The sequence below is a fragment of the Rhinolophus sinicus genome, chromosome 1 (genome assembly GCF_057876585.1).
Source record: "Rhinolophus sinicus isolate RSI-liver-muscle chromosome 1, RSI-T2T, whole genome shotgun sequence".
NCBI classification, from domain to species: Eukaryota; Metazoa; Chordata; class Mammalia; order Chiroptera; family Rhinolophidae; genus Rhinolophus; species Rhinolophus sinicus.
In genome coordinates, this window is record NC_142501.1 from 199,753,252 (window position 1) to 199,780,391 (window position 27,140).

General features: G+C 36.9%; 1 protein-coding gene across 5 annotated transcripts in view; it reads left to right on the forward strand.

The window, feature by feature from the left end:
- The window catches only part of PPARGC1A (PPARG coactivator 1 alpha), a 624,837-nt gene that overhangs the window by 584,314 nt on the left and 13,383 nt on the right, over window positions 1-27,140 (forward strand). For all 5 annotated transcript variants that reach the window (XM_019743879.3, XM_074321853.2, XM_074321847.2 and 2 more), the window contains 8 exons: window positions 2,543-2,737; window positions 4,523-4,645; window positions 5,529-5,733; window positions 9,780-9,825; window positions 9,935-10,008; window positions 22,247-23,162; window positions 23,708-23,812; window positions 23,964-24,084. In XM_019743879.3, coding sequence (XP_019599438.2) covers window positions 2,543-2,737; window positions 4,523-4,645; window positions 5,529-5,733; window positions 9,780-9,825; window positions 9,935-10,008; window positions 22,247-23,162; window positions 23,708-23,812; window positions 23,964-24,084 — 1,785 coding nt within the window. The remainder of the gene's footprint in view (window positions 1-2,542; window positions 2,738-4,522; window positions 4,646-5,528; window positions 5,734-9,779; window positions 9,826-9,934; window positions 10,009-22,246; window positions 23,163-23,707; window positions 23,813-23,963; window positions 24,085-27,140) is intronic.

The following is a 27,140-nucleotide window of genomic DNA, read 5'->3' on the forward strand; positions in this document are numbered from 1 at the left end:
TTGATTGGAATTATTGTAGTTTGTTTGCACTAGGGATCAAACTAAGGCGCTATTGTATTTTGTGATTGAAAGCAAACAGAAGCTTGTAGTATTATTTCTGGGAAGCCAGACCCAAAATTTAAATCTGGGTAAACAAAATTACTCATTTATTGACAAACATCCTTAACTGTTTTTATTGAGCTATTTTTAAACTTGAAATACATCTTTATGAAAATTGGGATACCTGGAAAACATGTTCAATTTACTGAAAGTATGTGTGTGTGTGTGTGTGTGTGCCTGTGTGTGTGTTTCAGATATTTTCAAAATTGTTTTTATTAGGTAACATGGTGATTCTTATATTAATATAAATTTCATGGCTTTGGGATATTTAAAATAATATCTATTTCATCTACTTACATTTTTACTCAGAGTACTTTAATACTTGATTTAGTTTTTGGTATGTGAAGGAATCTAAATTAAAATGTAAAGGAGATTGGCATCTTTGGATGCCAAATTATAATCCTGGCCAGAAAATAAAGGAAAATTATTTCAGTATTTTTACTAATAAAATTACATGGACATTATCCAGAAGAATTGAGGGGGAGGGAGGGATGCTAATAATTGTTATTTAATAGAGTAATTTGAATTTTTAAGAATTTGATCAGTTTATGCAGGAAGTGGTGCCATTTTGAAGTTAACCTTTTATCCCTTCTGATTAGGATTTACCCTCTGCATTAGTCTTAAAACGCGTACAGTTGCCACTTCTCTCTGTGTGCCCAAAACCAACTTGACTCACAATGTCAAATCTAGGAGCACTGAGAAGATGCATAATGCAAGTGTAAAAATTACCCCATAAAGTCCACTGTAAGTAGCAAATAGCTCGTCTCGGCCTCTTGAATCAAAAAAAATAAATAAATAAAATTTAAAAAAATGTCTGTAGTTTTTCTACTGGATGGAGGCTGATCAGTAATGAGGGAAAACAATTTTTTTATGTGAAAATAGAATGTATATGTGATAAAGCCCTGCCTAATTTTCTAGTAATACAATTTGATTTTCTGATTAGCTGTCTTATTCTGTGATTCTTGTAATTTTGTCAGGTCAATTAACTGGAGTTCAGTGCCAGAGAGAAAGAAAGTGTGGGCATTGCTAGCTTCATTAGATGTCAGCAGCTTAGGTGCATTTTGTAATAGAATCTGTGTGAGATAATTTAGTTATTGTTAGTGTCATAGCATACAGAACGTTAAAAAAAGGTATGCAACAGATCATTGGACAAACAATGTGAAGCGCTAAAAGAAGGAAACAAAAGTGATATACACACTATATATTTTAGGCAATAAATGCAGATCAATCAATTATTCACCAAGTAATCAACGACTATTTATATTGTGTACCCAGCATTGATTGCCAGGTGCATAGAATGTAGCATATTGCCCTATGAACAAGGAACATAAGCTCTAGTTTGGGTCATCTTGAAAGTTTTTATATAGAGTCCTGAAATCAATATTGTCTTTTAGAATAAATTGTTTACAGGTTCTTCCCTTCTGCTGGAGTATTACTGGAGAAGCAGAGTGTTGTTTGTTTCTCTTTATACCTTCAATACCTGGTATAGATGTTCAAAAGTATCTGTGGAATGAATAAGAGAAGATTAGCTTTCCAAGGATGTGTTCGTGGGAATGAGTGTGGGCATTGAGTAAACCAGTTAGAGTATGTTTGCGAGAGCCTCCATTAGAAGTAATGTTGCCTTAGAATCCTACCTTTGGCCATTAAGAAATGAATCACTTAAGAGCTATTACAAAGTTAGACTCTGCTTATTGACTGACCAGCTAAAGAGGTCTCAAGGTAGTTCCAGAGTTTAGGTCTGAAGAATTGTTACCCAAACGTGAAAAGTCAAGAGAAATAGTTTTGTCATGAAAGGTCCTAAGTTTAGGTTTGGGAGATGAGGGAGCTATTATCAAGTAGACATATCCATTAGGCAGTTATAGATTTATGACTGAATTTGGGAAAGATGTCAGAGAGAGAAATAAATGACTATGGAGTGTTAGGTGATGAGATTATAACTGAAACCATGAACATGTATAGTTTCTTTTGGTATAGTTTCAATTTCTGGCGGTGTTCAGATGTTTAACATTTTCGCAGGTATGCTGCATGGCAGACTGAAACACTATATGTGAAGATTAACTAGATAATGGTTAAAATCCTTTCAAGTCCTGAGATTCTCTAAATCTTCTCTTTTAGTTAGGGAAACAAGACATAAACATGTGGAAAACGACTGTGAACAAGATAGAATCATAGACAGAGGCATTAGGCTCTGACATAATAAATTACTAAATTGGACAGCTCAACAATCAGAGAATGGTACAGTAGAGGTATTAATTCAGTGTATGTTTCAGACAAAAATGAACTTGGAGTCTGAAGAAAATATTGTTGTGTTCTGGCACGGACATTCAAAATTGCATGTATAGTTTCTCATTGGGCTAAACATGTCCCATCTATGCTGATTAATAGTGTTACCCATTTCCCAATGTCAACTCGCTCAAGTCTTCTTCTGGTTTTGTTTTTGCAGAAGATAGATGAAGAGAATGAGGCGAACTTGCTAGCAGTCCTCACAGAGACACTGGACAGTCTCCCTGTGGATGAAGACGGATTGCCCTCATTTGATGCACTGACAGATGGAGATGTGACCACTGAGAATGAGGCTAGTCCTTCCTCCATGCCTGACGGCACCCCTCCGCCTCAGGAGGCAGAAGAGCCGTCTCTAGTAAGAACCCTTCCTACTGTTTATCAGGAATTGGAGTTGCCTCTGGCTACCCGCTGCATGGGTATGATGTAGTAACAATAAGGGCTGGATTTTTCATTTAGACTGAGGCCGGAACAATCCCCAAGCACACCTGGACTTGCAGATTCTCTGATTCCGTGTTTAAAAATATTGATAATACAGTCTTCATGTGCTCTTACTGCATTTTTTAAAAAACTATCTTTTGTGTGTACTTTTATTTCTCAGTGTTATTTACGCTCATGGTAGAAACTTAGAAAATGTAGACAAAGAATAGACTGAAAATTTACTTAAACAATTTCAAATAACCTCTAATATACAAAATGGTTGAAATCTCTTTTATTAAGATATATGATCAGTATGTTTGTGAATTTTATGTGTATGCATTATTTTTAATGGTTGCATAGTATTTTATTATTTGAAGATGTCCCAATTTATTAAGCAATCCCTTATGGTTGGATATTTAGTCTTTTTCCCCCTATTTTTCACTATCATAAATTGTATAATAATTGACATTGGTAGTTTTATTCTTATGCATGCAATTCTAGAAATAGAAGGTAGATCAGGGGTATGTAATATTTTAAGACTTTAGATCCATAATTCTTATGAAGATTGAAAGCTAATAGCACACTCGCAACCTTAAGTTACCTAAATTTATGGTAGGTACTGAAGAATGAATTTGTTGGCAGTGGAGAGTGAATTTTCTGTTCAAAGCAGTGCTTGACCAGAATTGTATTCGTTCTAAGACACGGTTTTACCTTCTCATTTGTGGTAGCCATTTGTCATTTGCCATAAATCTGATATGAGCACACTATGTAAATTACGGAATGCCATCCTCCAAATTTTAATAATGTCCTTTGATGTGCCATTTAGAGGTTGTTTCTCACCCATCTCTAAATTGTTAAATGTACTCCGTGGAAACATATGGAGACCCTACTTATATTCCTTCACCTTTTGAAACTTCTGGTTTAGAAGAAAATATCTCATAACTAATTGTTATTTATTCCCCCATTTCTCCGTTTGTTAGTATCCATTGGCTTTTCTGTCAGGACTCTGAGTTCTTTGTGTTGATACCAGGTGATTTTCATCCACACAGTTGATTCAGTTGGGGGGAGTTGACCTAGAGTCATACTAAGTGTCCCAGGAGGGAGGTCATGGAAGGCCCTCAAATCAAATGAAGAAACAGGAGTCAAGGGACAGTAACTGCTTTGGCTGAGCCAGAACCCACATCTCCTGACTCTATTTACAAAACCTCTTCAACAGTAGCCACTCTTTTAATCCATATATTCTTTGAATCAGTAAGGTTTTATACTTGATCATGCAACTTGAGTCAAAACATCACAGAATCTTTCATGTATTGACATTTTGTTCATTTGAGTTATTGAGGGGGAAATGTACATATATTCCCTTCCTACTCCCCAAATCCTCATTTAGCAAGGCAGCTTTTCTCACCTAGTAGTGACTTGGAAATCCTTTTAGGAAGGTACTTTTGCCTTACTGTATCTAAAAGAAATTGGTAGACAATACTAAGTGTCAAATGTAGGTAAAGGGAATACTTTCAGTTGGTAGTATAATGCCAAACTTTTTCTTAGTTTTAAAATATACATTTCCTTTAGTACTTTTGTGCTAAAGTGTGGTATAATCAAAGAGTGATAGAATTACTTTTTATGATTATAATTAAATTTAAGTTTAAAATGTCAATAACTTACTCTAATGCTTAGAAGACACTTAACTTTCCTTGCTTTTTCTCCTTCTCTGGTATGTTTCTAGCTCAAGAAGCTCTTACTGGCACCGGCCAACACTCAGCTAAGTTATAATGAATGCAGTGGTCTCAGTACCCAGAATCATGCAAACCATAATCACAGGATCAGAACAAACCCCTCCGCTGTTAAGGTACAGATCTAAACTTTTTAATGTAGGAAGGACAGGAACAAAGGGTTTTTGCTTGAAACTGTAAAACAAATGATAGGTTTATTTATATGTGTTAATTCAGCTGGGATCCTGCAGTTGCCTCCTCATGGTGAAACCGATTATGAAATGGGTTTCCAAAAGCAGCACTCGAGCTATTTTAAACCAGGAAGAGTTCATTTACACTTTGTCTTTGGACAGTAGAAATGGAAGTTCCACCGTCTGTTACTCCTTGCTCACTTTACTAATACGTGCGGCAATGTGGGCTACAATTTAATTTGCTGATAGGCTGGTATTATCTATGAGTGACTTTAAGATGCAGGATTGCCGTTTTGCCAGCTGTCTAACCTGAGAAAGATTGCTTTGGAATCACCGCAAAAGATCTGTCTCTGCCATTAATTGGATAGAATGCTGGCAATGACATAATTCGGTTAGTGGGCTGTATTAAACAATGTTTGTCTTGCCATTCACTGTGAGTGAAAACGGAGTGTTAAGGGGTACTTAAGAGAATTGTGAATACTGGGCTCCAGCAATCAGTGGCAAATTAAGGTTTAAACCAGCTTATTTTCATTTTTTTATTTTTTATTTTTATTCACAGTCAAGGCGCTGTAGGGTCTTGTTAGTTACATGTTGCTGAGTAAGAACATTGAAATGTAGGAGAAATGAAATAAAAAGCTGCCTAAATGTCATTTAGGAATTTTAAATGTAATTTTCTTTCCTTGTTCTGCAAACAATTATTCACAGCTCATAGACCTAGTACACTTAGACTGAACACTTCATTGCAAATCTCATCTCTTCAGAAAACCTATATCCATTCTGATAAGGTTCAGTTCACTAATTTTAGCTTTCTTTATGCCTTGTTTTTAAGACCGAGAATTCATGGAGCAATAAAGCGAAGAGCATTTGTCAACAGCAAAAGCCACAGAGACGTCCCTGCTCGGAGCTTCTCAAGTATCTGACCACAAACGATGACCCTCCTCACACTAAACCCACAGAGACCAGGAACAGCAGCAGAGACAAATGCACCTCCAAAAAGAAGTCCCACACACAATCACAGTCGCAACATTTACAAGGTAGGCTGGGGGAAAACACACACACACACACACACACACACACACACACACACACTCTGTGTGCAAGGGCGCTAGAGGCAAAGCAAGCATGCACCAGGAGGGCGATGGATGCCCAAACTTCAGGCTTCCGTTCCAGTGGTGTCTCTCTAGAAAGAGAATTCAGCACTTTGTTATAGATGGGGGGAAAAAAATCCTTCCTCGGACACAGGTTGAACATATCCTATTCAGCTGATATACAGCCTAATTCACAATCGCCAAAAGGCACTTGAAATGTTAGCCGGGTGGGGGTGGTGGCCAGGGGGTGCTTTGCAACATCAGATGAGATTTACAGGAACTCTGAAATGCTGAGATAACTGAAGCTCTGAGCAAGCGGGGCTAGGCAATTCATTAAAGAGCTTTGATTTTTTCCCCCCTTTCAATCATGGAAAAAAAATGAGGCATTGTTGATTTGCTGTATATACTTTAAGAAATAGTAAATAATAATTATGCAGCCTCTGCTGATTATTAAGTGCATTCTTTTTTGTTTTGTTTTGTTTTGAGAATACATGGTAGGCTCACGGATTTTATTTTGTAAATATGGATTTGGGAATTCTTAGAATTTTTTTTTCTTTCTATTTAAAAAAAATATTGCCTAGATTAAGTGAAACATGGGTTGATTTTTATTATCCCCATATGTTACTGGAAGGCTGATGCTTCCGAGGCAGATCAGGGTGATTTTGGGAATACCTCTCTTGACAGAGATGTAATTTTCTTTCTTTTTGGCTCCTTCTCTCAAAATATTCTAGTTTTAGAGGCCCAAAGAGAGCTTGTTGAAAGTTGCTGTCGCTTTAAATTATTCCGGTTTCCACGTGAACAAGACCTCTTACCTTGTAGTACAAGTAGGCATATTCTAAAATAGCAATTATAAACATCCACCTCTTTTTTTTCCCTTTTGTTTTCCAACTTCCCCTTCCAGCTGCAGAGTGGTAGCCTCTGATCCCTGTTTTGAACCATGATTATTTCACACAGGTATGCTGTTGCTGCTGCTTTTCCTAAGTATTTTCTTTCCCAGTGTTTTGAATTTCCCTCTCTCATTCCTACCTCACCCTAAGCCCGGAATTTTCAGGATCCTTCCTTTATTATTTTCAATTGGCTCCTGGTTAGGTTTTTCCTGGTGGCTATCTCAAAATCACTCTCCAGCCCTTTCTGTTAATTCAGGAAAGAGTCTTTATCGAAATGAGCCAAAGCCTTTTAGGTTGCTTCGCCCTGATGGGTTCCTCATATACACTCTTTGGAAGAGTTTTTCTCAGAGCAGAACCCGCCGTGCTGTGGGACTCATGGTTTCTGCAGTCCTCAGGTGAAGGAAAGCCAGCTGGGCTCGCTCTAGTGAGTGAACTGAAGAATTCACTAGGCTACATTTTACCTCTTGCTAGTCATGCAATTGTGTTTTGGAGCTGGATTTGAAGTCCCAGGCTCGATGAAACCTTGTAGTCAGTGAACCCAGTCCAGTCACTCATGTTTTAAAGATTTTCTTTTTTGTAACTTTAATTGGTCCTTTTGGATTTTGAGGGTTTTGTTTGTTTTGTTTTGTTTTCAGTATTTAAATTTGCTTACCAGTAAATATTACTGTAAACTATTACAAACGATGGCCGTGAGGAATTAAATTGGCCTATGGAAGGAATAGCCTTTAGAAGAGTCCTGCTGCACGTGGGTTTTTTAAAAGTATATTTCTGTGGTGAGGCGTGAAAAGCTTATCCCCAGAACAAAGCCTTTTGACTGGGAAAAAAAAAATTCCTGTAGTTTTTAAAGGTCTAAAAGAAAATAAAAATGGCTGGCTGTTAATAACCAACAGGAGATAAATACTCAGCTTCAGGGATTAAATTATTCAAAACTCGAAAGTAAAAAAATACATGAACTATTGAAGACAATAACTAAGACGATCTATCTACTGAGGTTATGCTTCCTAATGTATTGTAATTTTTCATCCCTAAACTCCATGTGTGCACATTGTAACATTGTGGGGTCAGGTCCTTTTAAGTTCCTTAGGATAATGGTCTGGCCCTTGGCACCTGTTGGTGTCCCGCTGGTTCATTAATTCATTCGTTTGCTAATGCATTCGCCCATCAAAAATATCATGGTCTGCATGAAACAGACGCATTCCTGCCCTCAAGGATTGTTGTCTCTGGTCTACCACTCATTGAAACAGTATGGATTAAACACTGAGTGAACCAAATCATTGCCCCTTTAGTGGTAGCTTTTGTGAGCATGGGTTTATTCAGGGATTCCATCTGTATGTGGTTAGGGGCTCTACCCCTTCTGTGGCCCTCATTTCCTGTTTGCTTTTGCTCTCATTAAATATGGCTACCGCCTACTCCTGTCTTTCCACTGCCCTTGGCCTTATCTGTACCCAACAGTCAGAATTTGCGGGGTCTTCCTTTGAGCATTTCAGATAGCCTACCTATAGTTTGAAAACTAGAATTCCAGTGACTGATTTTTAATGGACATTTTCAATATACATTCAATAAATGTACATATCTGGTGAATTTTCTGGTATGGAACCTGTTTGCATTATCCTAATTGTTAGTTGAGTGCTGTAAAAGTGGGGAAAGTTCCTTCATAAGTGTGTTCTTTTTGAAAGGCTCATTATATCAGACATACTAAAAAAAAAAAAAAAATGAATGTAAACCCTGTTCATTTATCTGTATATATGAAAAAACCAATCAATCAATGTACCTAATTTGTAGATGACAGCATGAGCTTCACATTACTGGATGCACACTGGGTAGATGATAAACTATTCCATTGTTTAAAAACTAAATCTAAATCTACCAATTAAATATGTAAATACTATTTATCCAAGTAAAGTACCTAATTTCAGCTTAATTTGGATATAAATAATATTTTCACATTTCAGAGGACCTTAATTACTGGGGTTGATTAATTTGCTTTAATATCTGTTGGTTGCAGTTTCTCTTGATAATAGGAGAAAGGGAACATATTCTGGGCCGGTTCTGAGTAGCCAGTTTTATGGCCCTGGAAATATCATTTAGCGTCTCTAAGGATTTTTCTCAGATTCTTTCGTCCATAAAATAAGGAAGTTTATTCTAAAGACATTTTTGGTTTCAAGTCTATGATTTTCATTACATAAATGACTATCTCTTGACCTTTTGAAAGTAGTTATTTTACTGGAAAAAAATTGACATAAACTTACGTACATATAAATATGTCTTACAGATAAGCATATATATACACAGAATATATGGATGTATGTCCCAGGGGCATTTCTCATCATGTTTTTCCCCTCTTCTGTTCAAAATACAAGACTGCCAAAGAGAAGCAATTGAAATTTTGGAGTGAGAAGTCTTACTCCACCCTTAATAATTGTGAAATGCCTTCTGTAGGAGGTAAAATTTAAGAAACATGAAAGGAAGTGGATGAGCTCTCTTTGCAAGTCTTTAAGTCTTTAAGCTGATAAACATAGTATCTACTTTAGTTGTCTATCAGAGTTGGGGGCCTGAACCCCATTTAAGCCATCTGGGTCAATGTCCAAATTTGCCATAATCTTTCAATTAATTTTTAGTAAATGGAATAGCTATTGTAAGAGCGTTGGCCTTGTAGAAATAGCCTATTCTCAGGCCAGATGTAAAATTATATATTTTAGAAGAAAAATCAACTAAATATTCATAACGTTCTGTCATTTGTAGTTACTCTGCTGTTTTCTTGTCTAAACAAACCGTGTACTGTATTCCAAATTAAAATAGAAAACATTATTTTGCTCTGATGGTATGATGCAAATTTTGTATCCTTAACAGGGATGCCACATTTTTTTGGAAAATTCTGTTTTTATATGTTTTTTGAATGACAGTTTCCTGATGCAAATGTTGTTTGGAATTTTTTTTTTTTTTTTTTTTTTTTAGCATAATGGACTATTGTCTGACTTTGATCCAATATTCAGGGATTTCCTTACTTTCGTTTTCCAGTTTCCAGTTTCCAACCTGACTATAGTAGAATGAAAACAAATCTAAACACTCAATGTTTCATAATTAGTTTCCTTTTCTTTCCTTTAGCCAAACCAACAACTTTATCTCTTCCTCTGACCCCAGAGTCACCAAAGTAAGTATTAAGAAATGTAACCATTTTCAGAAAGGGAAGGGGGTTCTAATACATTTGGCTACAGCAACTCCATTTCAGTTTGTTTTTATAAATGTGCCATATCTTCCAGTGACCCCAAGGGTTCCCCATTTGAGAACAAGATTATTGAACGAACCTTAAGTGTGGAACTCTCTGGAACTGCAGGTAAGCCTTACATTTCACTTGGAAGTCTGTGTGTGTGTGTGTGTGTGTGTGTGTGTGTGTGTGTGTGTGTGTGTCTGTAATGTATATTAAATTAGAGTGTATTCTTTATATGATTAGTGAAATTAACAGAATAAACAACATTGGATAAGAAGTTATCTATAAATATTTCCAGTGGTTTATTTTTTTCAAGAGAAGACATTTGTTGTGGGTCAGACTTGTGCCAGACTCTCTGATGTTACTGCCTTGGATCCTCAAATAACCCTGTTTCAGATTAAGACACCAAAACTTGAGGAGGAGGAGACATGAACATTTATTAATCATCCACTCAATAAATGTGCTAGGCATAGAAGTGGTTTTGGCTAATTTCACAAGACCTCGTAAGGATGGTGGTAGTTTTCTCGTTTTTAAGAGGAGGAACTAAGTTTCAGAGATTTTAGGTAACTTGCCCAAGATCACAGAGCTAGAAAGCAAGGGACAAAGGTTTGAAGGCAGGTTTTCTAACTCTTAATGCTTCCCTTGGAATGTTTTCACATTGTCCATTGTACTTAACAGTATAATCCTCTCCCATACAGGTTACCATTTTAATATCTTTTCAGCAAAGGAGAAAAATGAAAATATACCCATTCACCAAAACAAAATGGTCTTATATAGTTTTACACAAGAGCTATTTTCTTCATCATTTGAACTTCTGAACTCATTTAGCCCATCTTTATTTCACATACTGAAGAGGAAGGAGCATTAAATACTTGGACTGACCTGTGAGAAACTTACTAACCCAAAGAGTTCCAAAGTAGACTTCTGAGTTGGCTGTAAACAGTGTCTTTGCACCAAGTGCTTTTAGGTTTAGGTACTTGAGCCCCACCAGAAAGTGAACCTTAGGATGTCTGAACAAGAATTTGCTTGGCTCTGGCTATTGCTGATAAGGGTAAATGAACAGTTAGTTAAACAAGATGCTTTCAACCAGAACCATGGTGCCTACACGCACTGTGGTCATTGTCAATAAATTTAATTTCACACTTGAGTTTGGTAAATTACCTCCTTATGCAAGGTCTATTGCATGATTGCATGATTTGGTAAAGCAGTAAAGTAGTTAATTTCATGGTATTTATATACATTTTATATGTGTGTATGTAGATTCACACATATGTACTTATATACAAATATATCTTTATATGCATACATATACATACATATATTTGCTTATAAGCATATACATAACATCATCTCTTAAATCAATTATAATTTACATATATGATTATAAATTACTCTTGGGTGTATATATTACATGCAATAGAGACCTTATCTGACCAATAAGAATGAGCATTTTACAGGTTTATCTAAAATGTTGATTAAAGTATATACTATTTTGTCATTTTGCTTTTGCTTAAAACATAAATATACATTAAAATGTCATACTCTTTGTAGAGGAAAGAGATCTTTACCTTGAACTTAAATATGCTAACTGGAGATTCATTCATCTTTCTTGCACAAACCTCACTAATAATACATTGTAAATGGTTTCCACTTTTTGCTTCTTACTCTTTGAAAGAAAAGAATTAAAGATATTAAGATATCTGTGTGGTAGTTGGAGTGCAGAATCATTCTAGATTTTATGATTTTCATGTAAATCATAATCCCTCATGTTTCCTCAGTGTTTTCCAATAGCACCCATCTACAACTAATTTGACAGGCTTTCTTTTAGTGATGTACCTTTATTGGGTCTTTTTATAGAAATAACATTTTTACTCATCTGTTGTAGTTTACATAATATTTTATTCTCCTATATAATTTTTGTCACCAGTGTAAATGGCATTAACTGATTTGAGAAAATACACTACTGTGGCTCATAGTAAGAAGTTAACTGAAAGGAATGTATTAGTTACTTTGTTTTAGAGAAGATTAGTAAAGTTTCCACGGTATATACTGAAACCAAGCTTTCTGTTAAAGAAACCCTTTTTATTATTCTGTGATTATAATAAAGGTGACTATAAAAATGTCAAAAATATTAACTAGCAGGAGAATTTTCATAGTTCTAAGGTGAAAAGATATCCATAGCATTGTTTTCTATGGATATTTTTATACCTCTGTGATCATTTTGTGCATATGTGTGTGTGTGTGTGTGTGCATATATATATGATTTTGCATCCTGATTTTTCAGTTAATATTTTAATAAAGAATTTTTGTAGCACCATGGACCTTTACTCTCAGGCTTTTAGCATGCTGCATAGTTTGAATAAAGACATCAAAATTTACTTTATCATACCCTTACTGTTACACATTTAGGTTGCTTTAGTCTTATCATTTTGAAATAGCACTGTAGTGGAAATCTTTGTTTATAATTTTTTAATCTTGTTTTCTCAAAATAAATTCCTACTAGTTATTAATACTGAATATAAGGATATAAATATCTTGGGGCTTTGTAATATACTATTAGGTTGGTACAAAAGTAATCGCAGTTTAAAAGGTTAAAAATAATTACAAAAACTGCGATTACTTTTGCACCAACCTAATATGTTGTCACATTGTTTTCCGAAAGTGGTGTTTCCATTTATAGTCCTGTTAGCACTCTATGGATATACTTACTTTAGTTCATTCTTGCTAGCATTTGATGTCTTCATTTTTAAATGTTTTGCTAATTTATGAACATGAACATATCATTTAAGTTGTATTTCTTCTATTACCGTGTTTCCCTGAAAATAAGACCTAGCCAGACCATCAGCTCTAATGTGTCTTTTGGAGCAGAAATTAATATAAGACCCGGTCTTATTTTAATATAATATAAGACCGGGTCTCTAATCTAATCTAATCTAATATAATATAATACATTATTATATATTATATAAATATATAATTTATATTTATAAATATAATAACTTATATATATTTAATTTATATTTATGTTTATATATTATATATAAATATATATATGTATATATATATAATTTATATATATATAAATAAGACTGGGTCTTATATTAATTTTTGCTCCAAAAGACGCATTAGAGGTCTGGCTAGGTCTTATTTTTGGGGAAACATAGTAGTGAGATTATGTTGTTTAAAAAAGCACTTTTTTCTTCATGCCAGAAGTTTTCATATTTCTCTTATTGGTAGCTACCTAACTTTAAAGAATTTAGTTACAATTTTGATAGGTTAATAGCCTACACTATTTATTGAAAGGTAAGCAGAGATTTATGCAAAATACCATTTTTAATATTGGGAATCTTTAAAAATATATACAGTTGATTTATTTCTGTCAGTGAACCAGAATTCATCTTCCTAGTTTAAATCCCTTTTTCTTGGTGCTTTGAAAGATTATTGGTTACAATGGAAATCACTTTAACAACATATTTTTAGTACCTACTCTATGCTTGCAATATGATAGGTCTTGGTGAATGGATGTACAGCAAGTGTCAGACATAGAGACTAATAATCCATGTAAAGCATGGAGCGTAGTATTTGGCCCGTAGAAGGTGCTAAATAAATGTTCTTGTGCTTAAGATGTGGGCTTATAAGTTGTTGAGAGAAAAGAACACATTGTATAAGAAGCATGAAGGGACAATATTATTTACTATTCATAATCTTTTGCTGCCTCCTAAGAAAGGGGGACACAGAAAGTGGTTTTTAGTTTGTTAAGCGTGGTGGCTGTAAGAGTGAAGATGCAAATTAGAGAAGCCGAGGTAGGGCCAAGTTGTATGACATAAGAAAAAGAACTCAGAGCTATAGGAAAATGAGACAGAACTTGGAGGATCCTGAAGGAAGCTGGAAGGACTATTTGGAACTGACGTGGAGGGTGTTGTATGGAGAAGGAGACTGGTGGAGGAGAGGGATTTCTTTTTTTGTAGAGATACTGTGGATTTGAAATGTGTGATGTGTATGATCTCCCTCTCTAAAAATCTAGAGTAAAATTTGTTGCGTAGTAGTGTTTGGAGGATGTGACCAACACTGATTGTGCCTCAAAAGAATCACAAAAGGGAGTGAAGAAGTTATCAGAGGGAACTCTGTAACATGGCTTTAAGTTAAATACAATGATTGCACAGAAGATTGAAAAGCATTATAAAGGCAGGTCAGGACTGAAAGAAATGTTAAGACAACATCACTATGAAGTGAATGGCAGAGGTGATCCATGGAAAAGGTTTGGAGGAAATTGAGCTCTCCACCAGCTAACCTCACGTAAGGGGAGAAGATATTGATGGAGCAGAAGCAAGGAGGCAGCAAATCAAAGATGTTGAGGTAAGAAGGAATTTGGCATGGGCAGTGCCATCAGCATGGGACTGTACAAGATAAGACATACTTTCCCTCCATTTTTTAATTACTAAGATTCTTTTCTACATCCTTAATCTTTTGTAGGTCTCAGATTCCTGAATTTTAAAATCCTATTTATAATTCCTAAATGAAATTACTGTCTGACTCAAAGGACAAAATTATAGGTTGAAACAGAAAATTGCCAGTATTCAACCATTTTTGACATACAAAAATGGCAATTTCATGTGGGTTAACCTGAGCTAATATACTTTATAAGCAGCAATGCTCCAAACAAAAGTAATTTATTATGATTTTTGAAAAACAGATAGTGTAGCTTAATGAAGTTGTGCAGAACCTTGGCTTTGATATTGGACAAGACCAAGTTCAAATTCTGGATCTACCTGCATCTAACTATCTGGCTTTTGGTCAATTTGAGGTAACTTCTATAAAATTCAGTATCCTTCTGCATCAAAGGATATAATAACTGTACCTGCCTCTCATTCAATCACTGTGAGGATTAAGTGAGATAAAACATGGAAAACGTTTAGTGTTCAATAAATTTTAGCTATTACCAATTCTATGTTAACTTCATCGACTGAGGTCATTGTACCTTGCTGCTCGTCTTTTCAATTAGTGATATTCTTTACCCGTTCCCTTTCATTGACCTTAATGTTATCTCCTCTTGGCACTCTCATGTACGAAGTTATGTATTTTTTTGTGGCAAAATCTCCCTCATTTCTCATGAAATTGAACATATACTGTTTTTGGTATGGGTGTGGGATTTAAGAAATCAAGATAGAAAATCTCCTCTTTGATATTTTCTCTACAGCTGCATCTCCTACAGTGTTTCCCCAAAAATAAGACCTAGCCGGACAATCAGCTCTAATGCATGTTTTGGAGCAAAAATTAACATAAGACTGGTATTATGTTATATTATATTGTATTATATTATGTTATATTATATTATAGTATAGTATATTATATAAGACCCGGTCTTATAGAAGAATAAGTATTATATTATATTATATTATATTATATTATATTATATTATATTATATTATATTATATTATACCTGGTCTTATATTATAGTAAAATAAGACTGGGTCTTATATTAATTTTTGCTCCAAAAGACGCATTAGAGTAGATTGTCTGGCTAGATCTTATTTTTGGGGAAACACGGTATTACACAGATAGGCGTTTAGGCACATTACTAATAGGCACTTTATGTGTATATTATCTTTTTGACTCTCTGCCCATTTAATTGTTGAGGGAAAAGCTGTATGTTGATTCTGGCTCTTTGGTGAACCCTGGGTTCAAAGTAGGTCTGTTTGACTACAGATTATGTCTCTTTCCTGAGGCCTGAATTTTAAAGATAGTAGTCGACATCTGTTATGTTAAATAGGTTTCATTTCACTTGCCAAAATGTCATGGCTGGGTATTGCGTGCCAGGAACATTGTGTTGAAAAGGATTCTAAGGCCAAATCTGTGCTCAGTAGGATTGTCTGATCCATTAGTGATGTCTGCCATAGGTACATCATGGGGTGGACAGAAACAGCATTGGTGGTGGTGATCTGTTGACCCTTGGTCTACATGCTTAATCCGTTTGGTTGTGGCAGAGAAATTGTGTCAAGCTTTTGCCCAAGACTTTCTGGTGTCTGTGTTTTCTTTACTCTCACAAATTTTAGTGAAAATTTTGAAACATTTATGTGGAAACGTAAGGAGTCAACAAAATTCTAAGACCTCCAGAATAATCCCTCTGTCCCATCTGCAGAGTCTTTGAGGAACAGGAGGAATGAGATAGGAAGTTTGCTTTATTAGGTATCGCCAGCTGGTCTGACTTTGTGATTGTCCTGAACTAGCTCATTTTGGCTGATAAAAAAAACCAGTTCTCTTTTACAGGTGTAAAAACTAATTTGATTTCAAAATAGCTGTTAGTAAAGCAAGATGAGAGAAAAGAGAATGCTCTTTTGGCAGAAGGCATTCAAATCTATTGCTTATAGAGATTTTCAGAGCTCTAGAATTTTTTGTTTCTGAAATTGGATTGGCAAAGCAAAGTCAGCGCAACAAGATGATGGTTTTAACCATAAGACATGAAGAAATTTGGTTAAGGACCAAAGTGACTTACCCCCAAATCTCATGTATATGTATATTTACATGTGTATGCATATATATGTATATTTACATGTATATGTATATCTACATGTGTATCTACATGTATATATAATTTCTTTGTTATTACTCTAAAAGTACTAAAAAACAATATAACTATTTTATAACTAATTAGGGAAATGAGAAGAGCAAAATAATCAACAATCTCATCACCCTAACACATTAGGTCTTAGCAATTTCTTTCCTCCATTGATATATATTTTTTTCCTCATTTCCCCATGGTTTTGAGGAGAGTGGATGTGTGATTTGGTGTCTTTTATTTTTCCTTAATGTTTTCCCTTGGTGTAAATCGGTGATCATTTAAAGTGCACATCAATGGACTTGTGCTTTAAAAAACAAAAAAAACAAAAACGCTTACTAACCAATCAATCAGTTTTAACATTTGTTTCTTTGATGTGGAGATATATGTGTGTGTATGTTTGGACTCCCATTTAAAAGTTTATTGTGCAGCATGGAATATTGACAAACAGCATAAATTTGCTGTACCCTTTTGTTATATGCTTCTTTTGTATGTGACTTATCTTTGAGGAAATGGACCAAAGCAAAATACGAGCAGTAGCTGGTAGTTTTAAAAGGAAAACCATAGTGTCAGAGAACTGGAAAGTGATTTTGACAGGTCATATAATCCATTCCTGTTCCTGAAGAATTCGAGGAAGGGAGACCCAACAAATACTCTTTACAACCTATTGCAATGTTTGGCAACTCTTATTGTCAGGGATTTCTTCCATATTTCAAACACATCCCTCGTTTTCTATTTTTAATCTCATTCTTCTTGACCCAAAGTCTGGGAAGATCATTCCTTTGTTCCTCAGTTTTCTTTTCTGAAAATGGTACTACCCAGTTTCTTTTAAGCCAAGGATAGCAAAGCAGTTTTCTTTCCCACATGAGCTTAGGGTGGGGGTGGGGGTTGGTGGTAAACACCTAGAAAGCCAGATGCCCCTCATCCCCACCCTGCTCCCCTCTCCTGCCCCAGCTCTGTGGGAAAGTGCACCAGGGCCCATTGATAATATCTTCATCTTCCATGAATAAGAGTTGGGGAATTAGTCACATGTCATAGAAATGTTTTGAAGCTTTCCTGCAAGGCCAGTTTGTTCCCCAGGAATCAGGGGTGATATAGGAAATACTTAAAAAGCATTAAAGGCACGGGCCCTCTGAGCCAGAGCAGGGTGTGGGGGGCCCCTCTGTGTGAATTGTTAACACATAGGCTGCTGGCTTTTGAGTTGCTCCAGGGAGTCTTGGACCAGGTGGGGATGGGTGGAGGGCACTGGAGAAGCTTTTATGCAGGAAATATTCTAACTGGTGTAGCACTAACAGCTCATATTGAGTGAGTATCAGCCTTTCTGTGCCCGTCTGACACCCACTCCAAGTTCTTGAGGCCGAAAATATGGGAGTAGGACAAGTCACACACTTCTCCTTGCCCAGTCTTTCTTTTTTTGGTGAGTTTTTAAGCAAACTAGAAACTCATCTTCTTCTTGTTTTCCCTTTAGAACTATCTGAGTTGGCATGCGACCTAAGAAAACTCCCACTGTCAAAGAAAGTGCAAAGCAAGTCACAGATTTAGCAGTAGATTCTGTAAGATGTTATAAACTTTTTTTTTGAAAAGAAGATCCTGCTGAAGCCATTGGGTGGATAGTGGAGCACAAAGAACAGAGGAGAGGAGTCACCATTAACCAGAGTCATTCAATTAAACAAAGAAACCCCAAAGAGAACTCCTCAAAGAAAATCGTTTTATAGCAAACAATGAAACACGAAACAAAGCAAAACTTGTCTCTGATTTTTTTTTTTTTAATAAAAGGGCTGTTTAAAAAGATGACTGTAGAGTGTGTACCACTTCTCGCAGATTTGCTGTGCAGAAGTGCATAAGTGTGAGTGATGGAGAGGTACTTGTTTATTATAGAGCACATTTCAATGCAGTAATCATAAATATTGCTAAGGTTGTGCTCTGTTGAAATATGACCTACATACTCTTGATTGTTTGTGTTACGTGATTTGTCTGACACCCATTACATTCTGGGTAATAGCAGCCATTTGTTGCTCTGCACAGCAGGCTCTTTTGACAAAAGAAAATAGGCAGCAATAAAAAAGCTATAGTCTGAATTACATTCCGCACAGTGCTGCACTGCTGAGAGTTTGTGCAAGTGTGTTGTTAACAGTGCTCTGAACTGCCTCTTGTCAGCCTTCAGCCTGTAATGGCCATCTGTCCTCACACAAATCTGTCAAAACCTGCTAAGTTCAAGAGAGAGCACGGAATATACCTTGTACTGTCAACACCAAAATGTACACATTCCCCAGAAAAATCAACACGCAGGAAATAATCCGGAGGTTATGGGAGGCATTAGCACTGTTGGTTCAGGCTTGTCGGATGAAATCGCGAGTCCGGCGATTAGTGCGAACATGAGCAAAGGTAGAGGCATGAAGGAATTGGTATCGACTGTCGTCCTACCGCAGGGGAAAAAAATCTGGGTAAGAGAGATGGGGTTCGAGAAATCCAATTAGTTCAGGAGCAACAAGGGGTTCCCTGTCCCATGAGTAGCTCTCAAAAGTTTGACGCTATGTTAAAAGGAAAAAAAAAAATGCTTTTTACACTGTTGTTTTGCTTTGGGTCTCAACTATCTCTGGAAATAGATTTTCAATTAGGTACTGGCAGTTCAAAGTCTTGTGATTCTTGAGATTTCCCAGTTTTGCTCGGAGGTATTCTCTGATTAAAAACGTTTCAGTAAACAGTAAAAAGTTTAGGGAGTTATCTGAATTATTTTCCCCTACCCACCTACTCACTAATCCGAAAATAACTTCCATCCACTAAGCAAGTATTTTTTGTTTGAACAAGGAGAGCCAACGGAAATTTACAGCCCTAATATTTTCACTCCCGGTGTGTATTAGGTTATCTCAGAGAGTTTCTGTACATTTTAAGCATATATGCAAGAAAATATATTGACTTCAAATTTGAAAGAACTGTTTCCATATTAAAAAGAACTGTGAAGCCCTTGGGCCTGCGTCCCTGTGACACCTGCATGGGCTGTGGTGTCCAGCACACAGGCACTCATTTCGATGGCCACAAGCTGTCCACTACGTAAAAGAGGTGAAAGACTTTGTTTTTAACTCAAAGAAACTACAATTGGGGTGTCGCCACTCCCAAGAGCAACTTGAGAATCAGTTATTTAAGCGATAATGAGCTTAGGTACTAGGACAACGGTTTCAAATGTTCAAGACGAAAAAGAATTTCTATATTTAAAATCCCTAGATAGCTGAGCTATTTTTAGAACGAGTCTCTCTTTAATAGTGGCCTAATTTGGTGTTTCTGAAGTTTAGGGTTTCTTTTCATAAGTCTAGAATGTCAGTCAAAATACACATACCTGAGTAAAAGCCAGCATGCCACATAGGCAGTGTCGGACGGTGGCTCTCCCTACGTGGTCTATGAACTATCTCGTTAAAAATGTGGAACCAGCTTCCCAAGTGATCCTCGGGCCACTGAAATGTGTGAGCCACCATTGAAGGAAGAGCTAGAAAAATAAAAATAAAAATGAGGTAAAAATAAGCTCGAGCGACATTTCACTAAGAGCTTATAATCTATTTGTAGAGACAAGATATAATTCACATTCAAAAAAGACAAGCAAGAATATATAGCCATATCTGATAAGTATCAATTGAGTGATCCTGGCAGTACATTATTGGAAAAGCAAAAATTACCTTAATTTGGGGTGTCATGAAAAGATTTATGGAGTTGGATTTTAGGATGTTGAATGTCACTTTCCTCAATTCAATGGCTATATCATTTGGAATATTTGACTGTTATTTACTCAGCAAAGAGAGATTAGTCATCATTACTTCTGTGAGCAGCTTCGCTTCCTATGAGAAATATTTGAGAACTTGTCATTGCTTTGCAGGGCGTTTGTATCTTTAAATTTATTGTAATGGTCAGCAAAGGTAGCAGAATTTATGAATGGGCAGTGCAAAAGCTGGAGAACAAGGGGAAAAGAAAACAGAAAGAGAGAGAGAAGAAAAGACTGACCATAGAGGAATTTCTAAGATTGAGGAAAAGACATATGTGTCCATGAAAGAGGGACAAGTAGGGTGTGCCACAGTGACGCAGATGCCTCATTCAATCCTATGTCACCTCCCTGTTATCTCTAAGCAAAGAGGAGTAGGCATACAGTAGGCTGCTAATAAAGGAGACGTTTTTGAGACCCAGATGTGTCCCTTCTCTTTGTGTTTGCTTTTCCTGTCTTTCTGAACTTTTCTGGGATGGATTTCCAAAGCCAAACCACTCTGCACTTTGTCCCTTTTTTCCTTCATTATGGGAGAATTAGCTATCCATAATAAAAATTGGCAAATATTAGGATAAAATATTTCATTTTGGGGAGAATATAAATTTCCTCCATCTCTTTATTATAAAGTAAGAGAGAGAGGCATCACCTTCCTGTTGATATGAAAATTTCATGTGGCTTTCTGTGACCTACTTGGTTCTCTCTTTATAAATATATATACTTTTTTTTTTTTTTTTTTCCTGGCAAGACAGGATTTCTCTGCCTTTCCTTGAGATGTGCTATTGCCTTAAGTCTAACCCCAGGGTTTTTTTTTGCCGAATAGCATTCACCCATCCTCCTAAATAGAAAGTGTGTTGTAAACTAAAATGTTCCCTTGTAAGCATAAAGCCATTTGAACTCCAGCCTTCCCTTCTTCAAAGTTCCTTGGACTCTAAAGCCATGCCACAATTATTCTTTCTTGGTGTAAAGGGATGCGTGGCACTTACTCAGGGGTGAGACTTAATAGAGGCAAATACACTTCACAGACTCTGTCACAATGACTTGTGATGGAATTTTCTGCCCTTCTGTACAAAAGCACGAAAGGCAACGACTGATGGATTTCCCCCCCTTCTTCCTTCATTTTTAAAATACTTTTAATTAGTTAGTTGCTGAAGCTTGGATTCGTTTCAATCCTTCAGCCTCATAACCTGCTCTAATGTTGTGCTCTAAATAAAATGGTCCCCTGGCACTGCAATATTTTGTGTTACTGTTCACTTAGGTTTCTGTTGCAGAACCATATTTTAGACAGAATGTATTAGTTATGCTTACAAGAATGTATTATACCTACATTAGCTATGGTTTACTAAGTTAATGAACTGTGGAGACAAAGAATCATTGCCATCAAGTTGTAGAGTTGTCTTGTTCCTTGCATTTGTGCGTCATATTTTACTGAACTTACTTTGAAGTTGCCTGAGTCATCACCACCCTGCCCCACATTTGTTGTCATCTGATGTATGTTTTTGTTGTTGTTGTTATTGTTGTTTTTCGTTACCTAACTTTGGCTCCATGGGTAGATTTCCTTGATTGGACCAAAAACCCCAAGCCACTTGCATCCTTGGCAGCGTTCTTTGCAGACAAATGCCACCAAAGCTATTCTGTGATTCCCCTGAGTCTTTCCGTGTTAATTTTCCATAACGTAGATGATATGATGCCCTTGAAAATTGGAGCTTTGGTAACGCCTGGGGCTGTGGAGGCCAGTAGGGATGTGTTAACATTTTCTGGGAAGCAGATTCTGTTAGCATTGGTGTTTGCAATACAAAATATCATGACTCTCACTGCTGCCTGGCATTGTGGATCCATCTTTTCTTGGTGACAAGAAGGTTAGAGGGAGAGAGTCACTCTTTCAGGTCTTGTCATGAATTTAGTTTCCTTCTTTTTCACTGAGTTTTAACCATTGTCTGAAATCTTGGAAAAGTTAGGAAAACATATCCTGGCATTTAAGAACATTATCTCTGTCTCTTTTCTCTTTCCCTCCCTACTCCCCTTCTTCTTTTTTTTTTTTTTTTTCTCATTTTTGTCTTAGGCCTAACTCCACCCACAACTCCTCCTCATAAAGCCAACCAAGACAACCCTTTCAGGGCTTCTCCAAAGCTGAAGTCCTCTTGCAAGACTGTGGTACCTCCGCCATCAAAGAAGCCCCGGTACAGCGAGTCTCCCGGTACCCAAGGCAATAATTCCACCAAGAAAGGGCCTGAGCAGTCTGAGTTGTATGCGCAACTCAGCAAGACCTCAGTGCTCCCCAGTGGACACGAGGAAAGGAAGGCCAAGCGACCCAGTCTACGGCTGTTTGGTGACCATGACTATTGTCAGTCAATCAATTCCAAAACGGAAATACTCATTAATCTATCACAGGAGCTCCAAGACTCTAGACAACTAGAATATAAAGATGCTTCCTCCAGTTGGCAGGGGCAGATTTGTTCTTCCACAGATCCAGACAAGTGCTACATGAGAGAGACTTTGGAGGTGAGCAAGCAGATCTCTCCTTGCAGCACCAGAAAACAGCTCCAAGACCAGGAAATCCGAGCCGAGCTCAATAAGCACTTCGGTCATCCCAGTCAAGCTGTTTTTGATGACGAAGCAGACAAGACCAGTGAACTGAGGGACAGTGATTTCAGTAATGAACAATTCTCCAAACTACCTATGTTTATAAATTCAGGACTAGCCATGGATGGCCTGTTTGATGACAGCGAAGATGAAAGTGATAAACTGAACTACCCTTGGGATGGCACACAATCCTATTCACTGTTCGATGTGTCGCCTTCCTGCTCCTCTTTTAACTCTCCATGTAGAGATTCCGTGTCACCACCCAAATCCTTATTTTCTCAAAGACCCCAAAGGATGCGCTCTCGTTCAAGGTCCTTCTCTCGACACAGGTCGTGTTCCCGATCACCATATTCCAGGTCAAGATCAAGGTCGCCAGGCAGTAGATCCTCTTCGAGGTAAACCTTGTCAGAACTCACGCACAGCATAAGGCATTCCCAGGAAGTCAAAAACAAGCATCCAAACCCCACAGGCATCCCAGCCCCTCACCACTGCATTCCTGGTAACACAGAACTAATGAGACTGTTGTTACACATACATTGTTCCTCATCTTCTCTTAAATCTGTCAGCTTTGAACACAGTGCCTTGAGCCAGTCAGATCACAGGGAGCAATTTGTAAGAAACTTGCTCATCTAACTTTTTCCATTACCTGGAGAGCTGCCCTGTGCCAGGATAGTGGAGATCCAAGCAAGATAAAGCTGACAGTGTACCAGACTGGCGCTCGGCGTTAACATCAATAAGAGATGCTGGAGAGAACACATCACTCCCAGACCTCTAAGCTGACTAGATGATCAGAAACTGTCACTGGGAAATCTCGCTAGTAGCTGGGAAAAGAAAGCCGGTTTATGTAATACAGTGTGCCACGGGGTGTTCAGTTGTGCTGATCAGCGGGGGGTTAAGTGGCAGTTGCAAATGCCCTTTTCGTTTTTCTTCTTTCTCCCAGATCTTGCTACTACTATGAGTCAAGCCACTGCAGACACCGTACACACCGAAATTCTCCTCTGTGCTCAAGATCACGTTCAAGATCGCCCTACAGCCGTAGGCCCAGGTAACGATGCGAGTCATTTTTCATGGGCTCCTCTCATCCCTCCCTTTAGATGACAAGATGTTATCTAAAACCCTACCCTTCCCCAGTTTATTATTCATTCTGCTTGTGCAATTGGAGGTGGTTGACTTAATGATGAAGTTATGTTTCTCAGGTATGACAGCTACGAGGAATATCAGCACGAAAGGCTGAAGAGGGAAGAATACCGCAGAGAGTATGAGAAGCGGGAATCTGAGAGGGCCAAACAAAGGGAGAGGCAGAGGCAGAAGGCAATTGTAAGCAGCTTGGAGCTAACTTTCATTTTAAAGGAGCGTTTCTTTTTTCGGTGTTTTTATTTTCTTTTTCCTGTTTTTATTTATTATTTATTTTATTTTTTTGTAGATTAGAAAATAAACTAAAGCTACAGCTTGGTTAGAACGTGCAATCGTCAGCCTTTTGGCATTAAAATATCACTGAGTCCGCAATCTCTCTTAACTCAGATTATTGGAAAACCTAATGTTATGTCAGTGTATTTCTCATTCACCTGGAAGCTCATTATTGTTTTTAAAAATGGAGGGAGTGAAGATTTCCTCAGTCAGATACTGGTTCCATCCGGTCAGAGGATGAGTTCTTCTTACTGTTCTTGGCTTCTTTTTTCTCTAAGTAGAAAATGAGGAGGTATCACCGGTTCATCTTTTTGGCAGATGTGAGGATTGGATTGTCTATGAAGAAAGAGACTGGGTTCAAGTTAGATTTAAAAGAGTCAGTAAAGGAAGATTAGCTAAGAAAGTCATCATTTCTTCTTATTTGTACTGGGTCATCACCTAACTGGGCAGTTGACACATCCACATTTCTTAGGAACTACTTTCCAAATAACCCATTATGTATTTTGACACCACTTACCACAGGGTATTATATTCACTTGACATATAGACTGTACTGTCCGTTCGGTGGAAAGACCCAGGTTATGTTAAACTGGTTCGTTCTCTCTGGGTCTGTAGCTTTTCAGCAGCTATTTACTAATGGGTAGACTTTACCCCAGCTTCCTCTCATTGCTTATCAACCTAGACCTTGGAGGGCAAATATGAGACACTCCAGTTGTCAGCATCCAGCATTTGTGCATGGCAGACATTCCTAATCAATTATGGCACTCTTTCCCACCGCGCCCCCATAGAGTCTTAGGGTGTTTCCTGACAGGGTGCTCCAGGGAGCCATGGCTAATCCATTAGAAATGGCACTGCTTTTGTGCATTGCAGCAGCTGCCTGTCTGTGCTAGCTGCTAAGAGTTGTTTCCGTGAAGATCAGCTTTGACAGCCTTGCATATAAGCAAACCAAGACTTACGGACAGGACTTTTAAAGGTTAGACTTATATGGTTCCTTTAAGAAAACCCACTACCATCAACAAAATCTTGAAATACCTACATAAAAGAGCTGATTAATGCAGTAAAAATCAAGCATTAGCCAACAGTTATCAGCTGGAGGAAAAAGGTTAACTGAGAGGTTTGTTCATCGCAGGCACTCAAGGAGAAAGATGGGGAAAGTAATTGAATACTTAGGCTAAAGGTCTAGGGTGTTTGCTGTCATTTAACTTTGAATCTACCTAAGACTGAATCAAAAGGCCTTGTGCAAATTGCAACACCTTTCCTCATTTTTCTCAACTTTCAAATGAACTGTGATATTAAGGTCTGCCTGAGTATCATTAGTTAACACTTAAGAAGACTAATGAAAATTAAAAATTCAATTTTTCTAACTTTTCTGTTTTTAATTAATAGCATATTCAATAATGATAATTGCTCACATTTATATAGTGCCATGTAGTTTACACAGCCTTTTTAATATGGCACATTATAGTTAATCTTTACAAAAGAGAATCATGTTGAGTAAGCATGTAGGAAAATAGTTATTTCAGTGTTTGCAAGTTCATACTTTATAAAATCTTTTGTTTCTTCCCAGAGCTATGGCCATTAAATAGAGAGATTAATTCTTTTTATCATATGTTTGCTTATTTGAGTAAAATACAACATAGGTATAACCAAAGCTGTGTAAATAAATGCAGATAAATAACATGTGGTTATTTTAGTCCTTGAAAAGAAAATTTAGTGCCAGATACTTAACTGGAGTGAAGCAAGGGAGGGATGTGCCATTTCGCTAGTTTGGCTGTTTCCAAATGGATCAAATAGTGCGATTGGTCTTCATTCCATAGTTGATGCCTGAGTCAAAATCACTCTTGACGTCATCAACCTCAGCTTGGAATCAGATACTACTGTGTTTCCCCGAAAATAAGACCTAGCTGGACAATCAGCTCTAATGCATCTTTTGGAGCAAAAATTAATATAAGACCCGGTCTTATTTTACTATAATATATGACCGGGTCTTTATAATATAATATAATATAATATAATATAATATAATATAATATAATATAATATAATATAATATAATATAATATAATATAATTAATATAATATAATATAATATAAAATATAACATAATATAATACCAGGTTTTATTTTACTATAATATGAGACCGGGTCTTATGATATAAGACCCGGTCTTATATTAACTTTTGCTCCAAAAGGCGCATTATAGCTGATTGTCCGGCTAGGTCTTATTTTCGGGGAAACACAGTACCTTGCCTTCTCTTTGTGTCACAAAGGTTGACCAGCTCCTTATTTAATTCTTTGACTAAGACAATCTTTTATCAGTTCTCTTTGAAAGATGGTTTACATAGTGCAAATGTCAACTTGGCTTACATTAAATAATTAAAAGTTAACCAGGCATTTGTGAGAATTTTGGCTTTGAGATTTTTGTTTTGTTTTGGTTTTGAAAACCAAATTGAAAAATAAAAACTATGACATAGAGATTATTTACTAACACAGTGATCTATAGGTAGTATAAAGATTTGGGAATTACTGCTAAACCAATTCCCACTTCAGCAATGATATGTTATTTCTACTTAACATAATTGAAAACCCATGACTCTTTATGTGATGAATATTTGCTAGGTGCTTGCAATATAAAATTAGGTAAGACTTGCTCCCTTCTATCTAGAGAGCTTCAAGTCTACCGGGGGATAAAGACAAACAAATAGGCAGTAGGGTGTCTTAAGTGCTACATCTAAGATACTGCAGTGGCATATGGGTAGGCGCTCAGACCCGGGGATGAGGGAGGTCGTCCCTGGAGAGGGTGAGTTTGATCTGAAACCTAAAGAGATGGAGGACAAATGTTTCCTACACTGTTCAATATGGTAGCCATTAGCCATCTGGCTAATTCAGCTAGTCCTGAAATTAGATGCATTATAAGTGTGATTGGATTTTGACAACTGTACATAAATGAGTGTAAAATAATTCAT